The 15,675-nt window shown below is 27.5% G+C and overlaps 1 protein-coding gene across 1 annotated transcript; it reads left to right on the forward strand.

Moving 5' to 3' along the window:
• The first annotated feature begins 722 nt into the window (after positions 1 to 722).
• Positions 723 to 4,615, forward strand: LOC122506469 (somatostatin receptor type 2-like). The gene has a single exon (XM_043618673.1). It carries the CDS (start codon positions 918 to 920, stop codon positions 2,169 to 2,171), a length of 1,254 nt encoding a protein of 417 aa, XP_043474608.1. The 5' UTR covers positions 723 to 917; the 3' UTR covers positions 2,172 to 4,615.
• The last annotated feature ends 11,060 nt before the right edge of the window (positions 4,616 to 15,675 follow it).

Raw genomic sequence — 15,675 nt, forward strand, 5'->3', positions numbered from 1 at the left:
AATTAATAATAATTTCACAATCCCATAATAATTCCTGGAATGAAATAAAAATTGCTTATGAAAAAATCCTCCAACTCGATACAGTGATAATATGGAATAATGAATTTCACATAGCAGACTGTACGTCGAGAATACAATATATTCATTTACGATTTCGTCTCAATTTCAGTTGGAAACTACTTGTTTCACAGATCCTTTGGTTTATATTCAACACCCTTCTCAATTTTCCTTCAGATCGATAAAGCAATGTTTCCAACTTTTCATAACGCCCAGTCGGACCCTCGTGAGTTGGGAATCTAATAAGGTAAATGTTGAGGAAAAAAGGTTCTGATAAAAGAAAAAAATAACACCTACACTCAAATATGGATTACGTCTAATTAAAAGTAATATCGTAGGAAATTTTTTTCAAGTGTAATTTAATAACGTACGTTTTAATATTTCCACCTGAATTGCTATCATATAAAATGATAATGAATTCGATAGGTGGAATACAAATAAAAAATAATAACATTATTATTCCAGCTCTTGGGTCAAAATTTCTTATTAATTTTCCTCATCAGAAATTATATCATTGGTTTTAAAAGCTTCTGTATTATTTCTGCGATAATGGTTATAGTAACATTTTTAAGTACTGCATTAACTTTAAGAATAAGATTAAAATAATTGCTTTTATTTTCTTCCTTTTAAGTAAATATAAATTTTCTATTTTCCAGATTGGAGTATTAAACGGTAGAAACTAGAGAAGTTTGTTTATCGAGAAGCGATGAAATGGCGCCATCGTCGTCGCGATCATTACCGCAGCAACGATTATTGCCACTTGATAATTACATGAACTCATTAAAAACTCGAAGGTTTAAGAATTGAGAATTCCTAGAAGTAAAAGAAAAAAAAACAATACGAAGAATAATCCAATTATCATGATGAACGTGACATTAAGCGAGGGTTTCAATACCACAAACTCCACAATCAACAACTGCCAAACGAACTTTTCGTTAACTTCACTAATAGCTCAAGTCATCTATTCAGGTGTTTGTATTGCTGGACTTGTGGGCAACACAATGGTCATTTATGTTGTTGCTCGCTTTTCAAAAATGCAAACCGTCACCAACATTTATATTTTGAATTTAGCCGTAGCGGATGAGTGTTTCCTAATTGGAATTCCCTTTCTATTAACAACAATGTCAGTGGGTGCTTGGACATTTGGAACAGTAATGTGTAAAATTTACATGACATCAACTAGTATCAATCAATTTACCAGCAGTATTTTTATTTTCATCATGAGTGCTGACAGATATATTGCCGTATGTCATCCAATATCATCGCCCCAATTTCGAACTCCGTTCATCTCAAGAATTGTGTCACTTGGTGCTTGGATAATGAGTGCACTATTCATGATACCAGTGTTTCTTTACGCAAATGCATTGCCTAGTGAAAATGGTTCACTTAGCTGCAATATTTACTGGCCTAACGAACACGGCGGTCAGACAACATTCACCATTTACACTTTTCTTCTTGGCTATGCAATTCCATTGACTTTAGTCTTGGTCTTTTACATTCTCGTCCTAAGGAAATTACAAACAGTAGGACCACAAAATAGATCCAATGATAGACGACGTTCGAATAGAAAAGTCACCATCATGGTACTAACTGTAATAGCAGCATACATATTTTGTTGGGCACCATATTGGGTAACGCAAATGTCACTAATTTACACTGAACCCAACGAATGTCAATCAGAATTGACAATTACAATTTTCCTCATGGCCGGAGTATTCTCCTATTGTAACAGTGCTATGAATCCAATTCTCTATGCCTTTCTTAGTGATAATTTTCGAAAGAGTTTCGCGAAGGCCTGCACTTGCACCGCCAGTAAGGAGGTGAATGCAAATTTACATTTTGAAAACAGTGTCTTCCCGAGGAAGAATAAAGGCAATAATGAAAGACTACAAGCTGATCGTATGGTTGTATCTGCACAATCAAAGGATGATATCGATGATAAAGAGGATGAACGAGGTTTGTTAATTAGTAAAACATCAACAACAAATGTTACCATGACTTCGAGGACAAATATCACAATTAATAGTGGATCTCGAGAGCAGGATGAACAGGAGATAGTGGATAAGAATCTTCTGAAAAATGGTGCACAACACACTTTGCTGACGCAGGTCTAAAGTTCTATTTTTTGTGCTTAAAAATAGCACTGATGTATCTTGTGTCATTAATCATCAAAGAAAAGTTTAGGATTTCAAGATCAATGTGGTTGAATGAACATTTTATTATATAGATAATTTATTAATAAGATAGAGAGATTATAAGAGTTGTATGTTAAAATGATTTGTGAGATTATTTGTGATCATATCAAGTAATTAATCTTGCAACGGACACTAAAAGGGTACAATTTCGAGAAAGTGAAATTAGATGGAATATAATATTTTAGATGCATAATGAAAAAACCTACAATTAGGTTTTAGTTTCTAATGGCCTAATTTTTAATATCTTAAGGGTCATTGTTACACAATGTTGAGTAGACTGTTAGGGTTAGGATCTCAATTCAACATCTGAGGTATTACATGTTATGATAATTTGGCTAATGTCATGGCATGTAATTCATCATTTTTTTAATCAATTCTACAATTTCTATCATCACGAACTTACAACTCTATTGGCAACACAAATACACTAAAGAAGTCGTCGAAAAAAGTATGCCGGACGTATGGGCTTAGCTTATCCACGAATTTGGTAAGTCTAGGAGTTTTAGGGCGTTATTTTCCATTTTAAAGAATTTAATTTCATTCGAAGGAGTTTAACGTTAATTGACAGTTTGTGATTACATAACTTGTTATTTATCTCGTTTCGACGAGAGGTCTGGTGTTTTTTAATTTCCACAATTTGAGGGTTTAAAACTTTTTCCAGTGTAGTACATAAACCAAAGAGTTGAGATTCGTGTCTAAGAAGCTATAGAAAGATTTTAAAGAATTTGAATTTCCTTCCGATTGTCAGTAACTAAAAATATATTCCTTTGTACAGATCTTCCTAAACTAAGATGAAAACTTGACGAAATCGTTTAATTCAGTTTTGAAAAACAAACATTTCTTTATGTACAAAACTAAAAGGTAGAAAGAATTTTATGTTCGCGAATATTTTTCCAGTGCAAATTCTCTACTACAAAACAAACAAAATAATCCTTAAATTGTATACAAACAAAAATAGATTTTGCAGGTAAATTCTTGTCTACTCTCCATATAGTTTATAACTGTAGACAGAAATAAAACGATAAAGATTATAAATACTAGAATTATAAAAAAGTAGATGTTATAATTCTACATCTATAAAATAATGGAAACAATTTTAACTGTTTTCAAAAGCGTAACGTAAAGTGTGTGAAAGAAAAGATCTAAATAATTATTTATTGGGCCGTTTACATTTGTATAATAATTTAATGGTAAAGGCCTATTTTCAAATACTATTTTTTTTATAAAAAATTTAGAAATATATTTCTTGAATATTACAATTATTAACCTCAATCAAATACAATTACAACAAAAAAATGCCAGAATCTAAATTTTCGAATCTTTCAATAAAACATTCATGAGAATGTATATTGTGTGAATTGTAATTTTTCAACAAAATGTAAAAATGCCTAAATAATCTACATCTATTTTAGATTGCACGAATGTTAAGGAACAAAATTTTTTTTTCTAAAAAAGAATGAACAGGGTCTGAATGTGTTTTTCCTTCTTCGACACTTGTTGCACTCTCTTTAGTGACTTACATTATTTGTATATATATACATACTTTTACGTCTCACATATATAAATTCTCAACATTACCTTCACGTAAAACCAAAAGAGACAATTTTGTAGTTACAAACATTTTTCACTTTAACTTTTTCTCCATTTTTTGTTAACCATTTTTTTCGTTTTAAGCGTTGTTGGCATAAATCGTCTAGTTTGTGGAGAATAACCAATGCAGCACATTCAGAATTTTAAATCATATCCTTAAAAGTACTTTTAAACGACCACCACACGCTCATTTTCCATTTTTAAACTAGAAATAAAAAACGAATTTTCTATTATTACAAAAATTTGCGGATTATTACAAAAAGAGATAGTTTTTATTATATTCGAATAGTAAATTTAACTTTCAAATAAAATATTTAATTAAATAAATTTTTTTCTAAACTTTTTTCTTTTACTTGTATTGAACATTTAATTATGTCCAATAAGTGTCGAAATATTATACGATTAAAATTGTCTAATGTTTATATTTAGATAAAATTTTGATTTTATCATTTTAAAGAGTGGCGCTGCTCAAATATAAATTTATGACCGAATGGATAAATCAGACTTCAATTAGCTTAATGCGCAAAGTAATGAATGATAAATTATTCAGAATGTCTACTTCGAATCGTTCAATTTTACTCCAGACATATTTCAAAATTGGAAATTTCCTACTGAACTGAGAAAGTTTTTCATGATATTCTCTATTTTAAAAGTCATTTAAATATAATTTCCCCCGAAAAGAATTAAACGTTTATTTGAAAAAATTGGATAAAGTTTTTTCATATGAGAAAAAAAATTACTATTTGAATAGCATAATTCTTTATTAAAATTTAGTTCACTGCTTTGTAGAAATTAAATTTAATTCGTCTGGTGACGAATCTGAAGTCAAATTTTCAAAATTGAAAATGGCGGATCGAATATGGCGGACAAATTTTTCGAAAATAGATGCATTTTTATGAAACTTGGTATCGAAGGTTTGTTGGGCGTTATTTTACTAATTTCAGGAATTTGATTTCATTCGAATTGGTTATAACATTAATTGACAGTTTGTGATTACATAACTTGTTATTTGTTTGGGGTTTAAAAAACCCACAGGACAAGTAAAGTTGTTATAACATTAATTGACAGTTTGTGATTACATAACTTGTTATTTATCTTGGGTTTGAAAATCCACAGGAAAAGTAAACTGGTTATAACATTAATTGATAATTAATAATTGGTTATAACATTAATTGACAGTTTGTGATTACATAACTTGTTATTTGTTTGGGGTTTAAAAATTCAAAGGACAAGTAAAGTTGTTATAACATTAATAATTGGTTATAACATTAATTGACAGTTTGTGATTACATAACTTGTTATTTGTTTGGGGTTTAAAAATCCACAGGACAAGTAAAGTTGTTATAACATTAATAATTGGTTATAGCATTAATTGACAGTTTGTGATTACATAACCTGTTATTTGTTTTGGGTTTTAAAATCCTCAGAACAAGTAAACTAATTACCATACATTGTGGTTCTCTTTGAGGAAATATAAAATCTCTTTTCTCGTACAAGGCACGATCCTTTTTTCTCCATCTGTAACATATTATAAAAAAATAAATATCAATTTTTGTATTTTAATATACATACCCAGTCCAAAACATTTTTTTTTTATTAATTGCGAGAATATTCATCATTATGAAAATAAAAATATAGATTATATAAATATTAGGCGTCAAGTATAAAGACCAACCCGATAATAATATTACAGTAGCATTAAAGAGCTAGTGCACGATGAGGTGTTAATAAATTTACCGATGTGGTGATGCTCTAATATCTTCAATCACGTGTAACTTATCGATTTCCTCTGCCGCATTACCTTTACGTAAATTCTCCTTTCATATCCAATTTGTTCACCTAAAATTTCAATATCTTATCACCGGATAAAATAATCGATTAATTCCAGCGGTAATAAAAAAAATTCCCCCTTCCCACAATAATTTACTCAATTTCAACTACATTTCAAATATATTTTTCCAATTTAAAAATTGTATACATATATAATTTAAAAATTTTTAAAATTATATTTTTCCAATTTGTCAAATGAAATTTTACACCAATTGCAAAGTTTTTGTCGGCTTTCTGCAAAGACGTTGAGTGTTAAAGTCCTGAGATAAAATTACTTCCGCATAAAGTCAAAAACTTTTACAATTAGTCACTAGTTTTAAATTTATGTGATTCCTCCTTTTATTTGAAAACGTACTTTCTTTTAAAGTCCATTCTTCCAAGTTTAAAAATTCTCTATAATTGAACATGAAACTTTTCTTTTTTATTGAGGTAGAAACAAAAAATAGTTTTCCTATTGTTCACATTTTCCAATTTATATAAAAATAACAATTTTTTTTAATTTTAAAAACATTCATCTGCAATTGTAAATTTTGTTATTTAAAAGTTAAACACTGTTCCGGATAGTATTGAAACTTTTTACATATTCTATTTTGCAAAAAATGTGTTTCATTAAATAAATTACTCTGAGGGAAGAATTTTTCAATTTAAAAATGTGTGTTTTTTTTAAATAACTGAAAGTACCTATTCAAATTTATCAAACTATTCATTTTCTCTTATATTTTTTAAAGAGTTTTTTTTTAAATGACCCCATTGAAGATAAAAAAAAGAAAATATATGCCAAGATAGAGAATATGTCTGTCAAAATGTAGATTTCATGATTTCGAGGATCATAAAATAGTTAACGTATGAGCGGATACGATCTTGAAATTCCGATTTCCGTAGGAACTGTACTTGGGTTTGTTACAGGTATGCGCTTAAGTATGTACGTGTGCACACACTCTAGTGCACACTACACAGTACGATGATCACTCTCAGAGAAAATTCCCTCACTATTAAGAACTTGAATGCAATTCTCTAAATTCTAGAAATTCTTTTCTAGCCTTAACACCGAGAAATCGAGACATCAAACATGTGTTTTTGCATGCATCTTTTTTTGTTTCACGAATAGGACAATAAAAGTGGTAATTTGATTTTAACCCTAGAAGGGAAATATGCTTTTTTAACCTCCAACGAAAACTGGGATTGTTAGGTACCCCAAATGACGTTTAACACCACACCAATCAAAATTAAAGTAATACTAGCCGGAATCAACTATCAGATAACTAAAAATGAATCATGGTTAAAGTTCCAGTTATAGGGTTAAATTTAATTAATTTTTTTTTACTAAAAAATATTTAGAAATTTATCTGGAGTATATTTCGATTTGAAGATAGACGATAAAGTTAATTGATGTTATTAGATAAAGTTAATTATAAATATATAATATATGACTGTGACTGAACGTATATAAATATATTTAAGAAATTTTAAATATTAACAAAAATGGGCTAACGACTGTTATATTATCTACAACGTGTAAATTTATTGTATATATATATTATAAAATACACAAGTAATTTATGCTTTAGAGAAAACTATATATGTGTATAAATGTTTAAAAAACGACCGAATATTTATTATAATACATTTAACGATAATCTATCAATTTTTATCAAAAAAAGAAAAATTTTTCATACATTTTTGTCTCTTAAGAATAATTTTCAAGAAAGTACAAGTTTTAACGTAAAAAAGCGACCAATGGAGAAAATATTTAATTTTTACTTTAAAAGAAAGTCTATATTGATTTTAATTTTAATCAAACTAAAACGATACCTGATAGTAAAATTTTATTTTTTAATTTAGAATTTAATGCGTATATTTTACTGTCAAAATATAAAGAAGACTGATTTTAATAAGTTTTTAATTTTTAAACGTGTTTCTTTTCTTTAATCAATTAAAAGGAGAATTACAAATATTTAGAGAGAAGAAAAGACGTATTTTAATTTTAAAAAAGAAAATTGTAAGGGAGTAAATATTTTATTGATAAGTTGTATAATAATTTTAAATAATGTTATTTGTTTGTGGTTAAATATATATAAAAAAGAACAGTGTATAGATGGAATAAAACCCTTATATACCTCTAAAAATATTTGCATTTTCATTACACTTTAATGCGTTAAAAATTTAGTTTGCAAACGTTTATATTAATATACTGAAAAATTTGAATTTTAAGTTTTCAAAATATTTTTAGTTTGAATAAAATTTGTAAATCACAGCATTTACAAATAAATTCTTAAAGAAATAGCTGCGAATTTCATCTGGAAACACTTTCTACTGCTGTCTGACACTTGTCAGAATAAAATTGTTACAGTTTTCACCGTGACCGTTGGACTACTAGCGCCGTCTGAATGAAGAAGTTGATCAACATTATGGCTCGTGTCCTCTTCAGAAACTACAAGAAAGAAAATAATTAACAAATTATGTTTTATAAAACTAAATAATATACATTTAATATACAGCCAAACTTGTCAAATGTTTGTTCTTATTTATTATTTATTACCATTGTGAATAAGTTCTCGTATTACGACGACGATACATTGAATATGTCAAAAGCAGTTTGATAAAGTAATAAATTTTCCTATATATGACGTCAATTTAGATTGTATGTCATAGTAATAAATGGGTATTGTTTCCCAAATTTTCTCACAATAGCCATTGCATCCTGATAATGTTGTAGCATATTTTGCGGAAATTTTGTACATGACGAGAGCAAAATTTTTTTTCTGAAAGTTCGACGAAAATCGAACAATATTATTCCTTTAGGCTACTGATGGTTTATATCGGAAAACATGTTGTAATTTTTTACATATAGACAAGCAATATCAAATTATAACAATTCATATTATTACTAAACATTTTTAAATTTGGTTTTATTTAACTATTTAGATTTTATCCAGCGTAAAAAAAAATTGATTCATATTTTAGAATAAACAAAACTAATTAGTTCAAAATCATCATTAACTAAATCATAAAACGATTGTGTTAGATAACTAGATTAAAAATTAGAACACTTGAGTATATTTTTAAAATGAGACGATTCATCTTTTTGCTGAGACTTTTCAGCTTGGAAAAATCAAATAATTATCGTATTGCAATGGAGGGTTAAAATTTGATAATGATCATAGAATCTTCATTAGCTTTATAGTCAAGATAAAAAAAAACCGATCGTCAAGCTTGTGATAGAATAAATTTTTCCTTCAGAGCAAAGTAAAGATGGTAACGAGAGCTATTTTCTATTCTCACTTCCCTTATACATACATATTTTGTATACTGGAAAAGACTTCTCACGAGATTGAGAATGCAAATTTTCAACAAGAAGTAATAAGAGTAATTTATATAAATCTTAAGCTTTTCTCAGCTCTCAGCTCTTAAATAAAATTTACATAAATTAATATTAGCTGGTCATATATATATATATAGGTTATAATGCACATATTAATGATAATTTCAAAGCTGAAAATATAATTTTACAAGATCGCACACTCTTCATTAAGTTGCAAATGGAAGGAAATAATTATTAATTAGAGTGTGTTTATTAAATAGAAATGTTTTAAATTTAATCCCCTTTTCTCTTTTCTTTGACTTTTAGAATAAAAAGAGTACTTTTTACGTGGGATTAAAATTTTATTGAATATCCCTTATTTAAGTTTGTTACTTATTTTTAAAAAAGGTAATTTTCAATTGTTTCGTCAGGGGTTAATAATTTTAATTTAGATTAATAACTTATAACTTTTTGGAGGGGAGGATTTTAGCAAGCAGGATCTCATGTCTCTCAGGTACAGAGGATCAAGGACAAATTTTTCAAAAATACTTTAATTTTTATGAAAGTTGCTATCTAGGGTTTTTTGGGAGATATTTTACTAATTTCAGGAATTTGATTTCATTTAAATTGGTTATAACATTAATTGACAGTTTGTGATTACATAACTTGTTATTTGTTTTGGGTTTGAAAATCCACAGGACAAGTAAAGTTGTTATAACATTAATTGACAGTTTGTGATTACATAACTTGTTATTTGTTTTGGGTTTGAAAATCCACAGGACAAGTAAACTGGTTATAACATTAATTAATAATTAATAATTGCGGTTATAACATTAATTGACAGTTTGTGATTACATAACTTGTTATTTGTTTTGGGTTTGAAAATCCACAGGACAAGTAAAGTTGTTATAACATTAATAATTAGTTATAACATTAATTGACAGTTTGTGATTACATAACTTGTTATTTGTTTTGGGTTTGAAAATCCACAGGACAAGTAAAGTTGTTATAACATTAATAATTAGTTATAACATTAATTGACAGTTTGTGATTACATAACTTGTTATTTGTTTTGGGTTTGAAAATCCACAGGACAAGTAAAGTTGTTATAACATTAATTGACAGTTTGTGATTACATAACTTGTTATTTGTTTTGGGTTTGAAAATCCACAGGACAAGTAAAGTGGTTATAACTTTAATAATTGCTTATAACATTATAATTGACAGTTTGTGATTACATAACTTGTTATTTATTTTGGGTTTGATAATCCACAGGACAAGTAAACTGGTTATAACATTAATTAATAATTAATAATTGCGGTTATAACATTAATTGACAGTTTGTGATTACATGACTTGTTATTTGTTTTGGGTTTGAAAATCCACAGGACAAGTAAAGTTTTTATAACATTAATAATTAGTTATAACATTAATTGACAGTTTGTGATTACATAACTTGTTATTTGTTTTGGGTTTGAAAATCCACAGGACAAGTAAAGTGGTTATAACTTTAATAATTGCTTATAACATTATAATTGACAGTTTGTGATTACATAACTTGTTATTTGTTTTGGGTTTGAAAATCCACAGGACAAGTAAAGTGGTTATAACTTTAATAATTGCTTATAACATTATAATTGACAGTTTGTGATTACATAACCTGTTATTTGTTTTGGGTTTGAAAATCCTCAGGACAAGTAAGCTAATTACCATAAATTGAGGTTCTCTTTGAGCAAATATAAAATTTCTTTTCTCGTATAAGACACGATCCTTTTTTCTCTATTTGTAACATAAAAAAAATTAATGTGTCTTATGATCTCATGTAATAATATGTAAAACTATAATAATATTTGTAGAACGAATAGAAAGTCTTATTTGTCTAAAATAGAGAAAGACTTCTGTTTTAGTTATTGCAACAAAGTTTTGTTATGTATTAAATCCGTGTGTTAAATTTGACGACCATCTGTCAGAAGAAGTGATATCGCTTATGAGTGAGCATGTATCTCTTGACGTTGAGCAAATTTTAATTACAATGGATAAGTTGTTACCTGATTAGAAAATGACTGACTTCAGTAGTAGCATTAAAGTCTACGCAACTTGAGTTTCAAGCAGTTATGACTGGCGGTTCCGGTAGAATCTATAACAAGGGTCTCCAGTTATGACTGCTTGAGATTCATCTTATCTTAACTTGAATGCTACTACTGGAATAACTTCCACAGTTTCCAGTTGGGTCGCATGTTGTGATAGTCATTTGCTCCTCGTGGATGGTCAGTCTAGTGACACACTCCACAATAATTCGATATTCTATAATACCTATGGCCTAAAAATAATTATAGACCATAAATACATACGAATATCGCAATATATCGTTAATTTAAAATTTCAACTAATAATTAATTAATATTTCGATAATGGAGACATTCTGATAAATTAAACCCTCAGCTTATATATAAAAGAAAAACTTGAGCGTAAATCTAATGGAATTTGTGTTTTAAATTAACCAAATATAATAGAAAATAGTTATATCGACTCACCACAATTGTTTCTTGCCTCGTGTTTCGAGAAGCCAGTCGCGTCTGAATTAGACTATAACCAAACCCTAAACTCCGGAGCGCGAGCGCATTTCTGTCTGCTAGAAAATGGCGCGAAACTCATTTAAATTCAAAATCAAATCATACATCAATTATAAAACATAAAGCAATGCAAAATATTAAAAGGAAACAAAATAATCGCAAAATAATAATTACTTGACATAATTTTGAATCCTAGTAATTAAATACAATTAGAAGTTAATATTTTATAATCGGAACACAATCAAAATGAACTTTACTGAATTAAATCTTAAAAATCAAAATTATTATAAATTACGCATTTAGGAGAAGAGATTGCGTAGTTTTCAGAAAATTAAAGAGATTAATGGAATAAATAAAAATAGTTCATAACCCCATACTGTCAAATATTAAAATAACCAATTTAAATAAATAAAAACTATCAAAATAAATAAATCAATAAAACAATAAATAAATGTCTTTTAAAATACGTTTGAAAAGAAAATTTTTTTCCAAACAATACAAGAATAAAACTTTTAATTCACTGAATCGTACTTTCCACTTCGTTAATTCTATTTTTTTCTTTGCTTAATAAAACCATCAATTATTAGAGAAAGTCCAAAATGCTTTTCCTCACTTTATTTGCGATCAATACCATTAGGATTATTTTTTTGCAAAAATTTATCATTCTTTCAAAGGAGAAGTGAGAGAGAGAGAGAGAGCTTTTGAAGCAGCGTTGAAAACATGAAAAGATGCTTATTTTCTCAAGCATCTCAAATTTTTTTTCTAGATGAATCGCTTTGCATGCGAAATGTGATGATGAGACCGGATCAAATAGTAAAGTGAGTATTGATTTGCAATTATGAATGCCTTCAAGAGTCAGCAAGCATTACGACTACAGAACAAGTAAAATAAGTCAAAAAAAAGAGAGAGAGGAGAGAAAAAAGAAAGTAAAACATAAACGGAAACAGAAGTTGTAGAGGAAATAGAAGGAAAAAGTCAAAAAGAATAGAAGGAAAAAAAAGTACGCATAATTAATTAATGATACCTTTCCTCTGACATTAATTTCTAAGGATTAGCCTCCTCGGGAGTTCAATTAGGCGCCGAAGTAAAAACTATATGTCTTTGGAAAATCGAATCATATATTCTTCTTTGATTATTAGAAGCTATTTAATTGTAACAATAAAAAAAAATTATATAAATGGAAAGATAATACTCCTGATAATCTTTAATACTCTCTTTAATTATTATTAATATAATTTCGATCTTGAACAATGTAATGTATATTAAATAAAATTCGAGTGATTCATTATAATATTCAGATAAAATTTATTAAAATACTTTTAAAATAAAACATCACTTGGGAACAATTTGCTAATTACACTAAAAATTCCTACGTACCATGCAATTAAATATTTTAAACCTTTCCGGTTGTAATGGTGTTTAAATAAAAAAAATTTATATCCTTTTTTTCGTTAAAGCCATTAAGTGGATTATATTTAAATCGCTAACGAGATATAGAATAATGCAATCAACAATAAAGCCATTGAAAATTACGCAGTAAGTATGAATTATTAAGGGAAAAAAATTAAATTAAAATTAAATCCTCTTTTTATTTAGTATCCTTTTTTTTAATAAAATGACGCATTCAGAGATAAATTTGCTCCTTCATCCCCCCCCCTTTAATTTTCCATAAAATGAAAACACGTAAAGCAATTAAATATCATATTCACGAGTTCTATGTACAATTTGTATACATCTAATATAAACCTTTTAATAAAATTAAAAAGAATTCTTCGTTTTAGTAGCAAAATTAACGATTTTTAATATATGCTGAATTTACAATTCTTACCGATATCGAGACTAAGATTCTAGACAGTGGTTCTATTTCTGAAAAATTTATTAAAAATAAACTCAAAAATTACAAACTTAAAGTAAAATTAAAGATTTAACTAATTTTAACAAAGGATCAGTTCAAATTTATTTATTTCTAAGTAAATGAAATTATTTATATAAGTAAGGAAAAAAATTAGAATCAAATGCACGAAAATGAAAAAAGATTTCAATAAACAAATATTTAAGTGTAATTTTAGAATTTTTGTTTGTTTGAAGTATCTTTAAAATCTCGAATAAAAGTTTCTCATTTTTCTGCTTTATCGACGAAAAGTGAATTCTAGTGCCATCTTACAGATTCTTTTTTATTCTCTAAAAGAATATCATTCTACAGGGTTCTCACATATAAAATAATCTTATCATAATCAGGAAATAGAAGAGAGCAAAATATATATTTTTAAAGATTAATCATAAGATTTTTTTTTTAATGTACAAATTTGATACTTGAGAAATATCTAATTTTACTAATTTATACCACATTTGGATAATTACAAATAAAAAATTATATGTATTTTTATATTATCTCTGCGAGTAAAACGGATACTGAAGTTTGAAAATAATCAATATATTGATAGGAAAGTCTATGAGAATGTTGAATAAATTTCACATTATCCAAGATTTTATATCAAATTCTAATTTACTTTTTCTTCAACAAATTTTGTTCTAAACAAAAATATAAAGAAATTTTATTTTGTGAAGAGAGACTAAATTTTGAATTTATACTTTGGAATTAATATCTATATTTAAAAGGGGGAGTTACACCATTGAGGTATCTTTTGAAACTTTCTTTCCTGAATTTTTTTTAAAACACAGGAATAAAGTAATTGAAATTTGGTTTCCAGGGATGGTTTAGTATCAATTTTGGTACTAAATCGTAATTTGGTTTTATTTTAATTTTTAATACCGAAATCAGCTCTAACTTAGAACCTTTTTTTATAGTGCATCCAGAACTGCAAAACAATTCGCAAAAAAAAATTTTTTTTATATTTATTTTTTTATAATTTAAATATTTTGCTTTTATGTTTCCATTTAGCTCTGAGTACCTTCTTTTTTTCCAGTAAGCCTTTCTTTTATTTTTTCATGAAAGATATATACTGGCACAGCTGTTAAAATGATTAGGACAAGAAATCCAATTATTAAATAGAGAATATCTACTTCCATTATTTAGTTGGTTGTGATGTATGTGGAGTTGAATAAAAATCAGAAATATTTATACTCTTATTAATATCTTACATTTGAAAGTTAACTGTGAATTATCAAGAAAGCCAAAAGTTGTTTTAATTGAAAAAAGATGTCCAAACGACGTCTGCAAAAGACATCCAAAAAAAAACTTTTAAAAAGTAAGTGTCTTTTAAAGACGTCGTTTTCACATCCCTTCAAATCTTCTAAGACACTTTTTTCACATTATTTTCCAAGTTGGAACACAGTAATATTGTATTAGATTTATTCTACGTTTAATTTTATATTCTTTTAAATTATAGAGAAATAATGAAAAAATTCCTACGAAGCTGGGATCGAACTCGAATACCTTGGACTAGAAGGATTACTGTTACGCCTTAAGCACCTTAGCCGCTGAAGACAGATCTATAATGGCCAAGACATAGAAAAGTTTTAAAACGTCTTTAAAATGTCTTTTGATGAAATCTACCCATTGGGGAATTTAATTAATTTGTGAATAAATTTATGTAAATGCTGAACGTGAATTAGCTATAATATCGATTGTGCACATAGACTAATTGTAAATTAACTAGGAATTCTAGGCGAATTTATGTGACAAACGTTGTAAAGCACTTCATTCGACAGTTTGGTTCTCGATACGACCTACAGCTAAAATCCTTTATGGACTCCTATTCAAAGGATATACTATTGCTTTAGAGACCCTGCCAATTTATAATCTTAGTAATTTAACACATTCAGAGAATAACGAATTCACCTCTATTGTACTTTGAGTAAACTATTTACCTATACTGAAAAAACGACTGTTGTTCTGTCCTACAACAATTAAATTTAAGAATAATTAATATTTCTGTTGCGTATTTGATGATTTTCCAAAAATTTCATCCGCCATTTTGGATTTTGTAAATCTGACATCAAATTCATAATCATCGAGCGCCATTTTGAATTTCGCAAATCTAACCACAAATTCGTAATTCTAATTTCTCTAAATCGTAAAAGTTGACCTATTGTACCGAATTTTTGGAACTGTTTTAAATACATTTTATAATTTAAATATAAATTTTTTTTTCATATTACTTTTTAT

The sequence above is a fragment of the Leptopilina heterotoma genome, unplaced genomic scaffold (genome assembly GCF_015476425.1).
Source record: "Leptopilina heterotoma isolate Lh14 unplaced genomic scaffold, ASM1547642v1 Lhet_42, whole genome shotgun sequence".
In the NCBI taxonomy this organism is placed as follows: Eukaryota; Metazoa; Arthropoda; class Insecta; order Hymenoptera; family Figitidae; genus Leptopilina; species Leptopilina heterotoma.

Coding starts and splice junctions, on each gene's coding strand:
- LOC122506469 (XM_043618673.1), top strand. CDS start 918: ATGATGAACGTGACATTAAGCGAGGGTTTCAATACCACAAACTCCACA.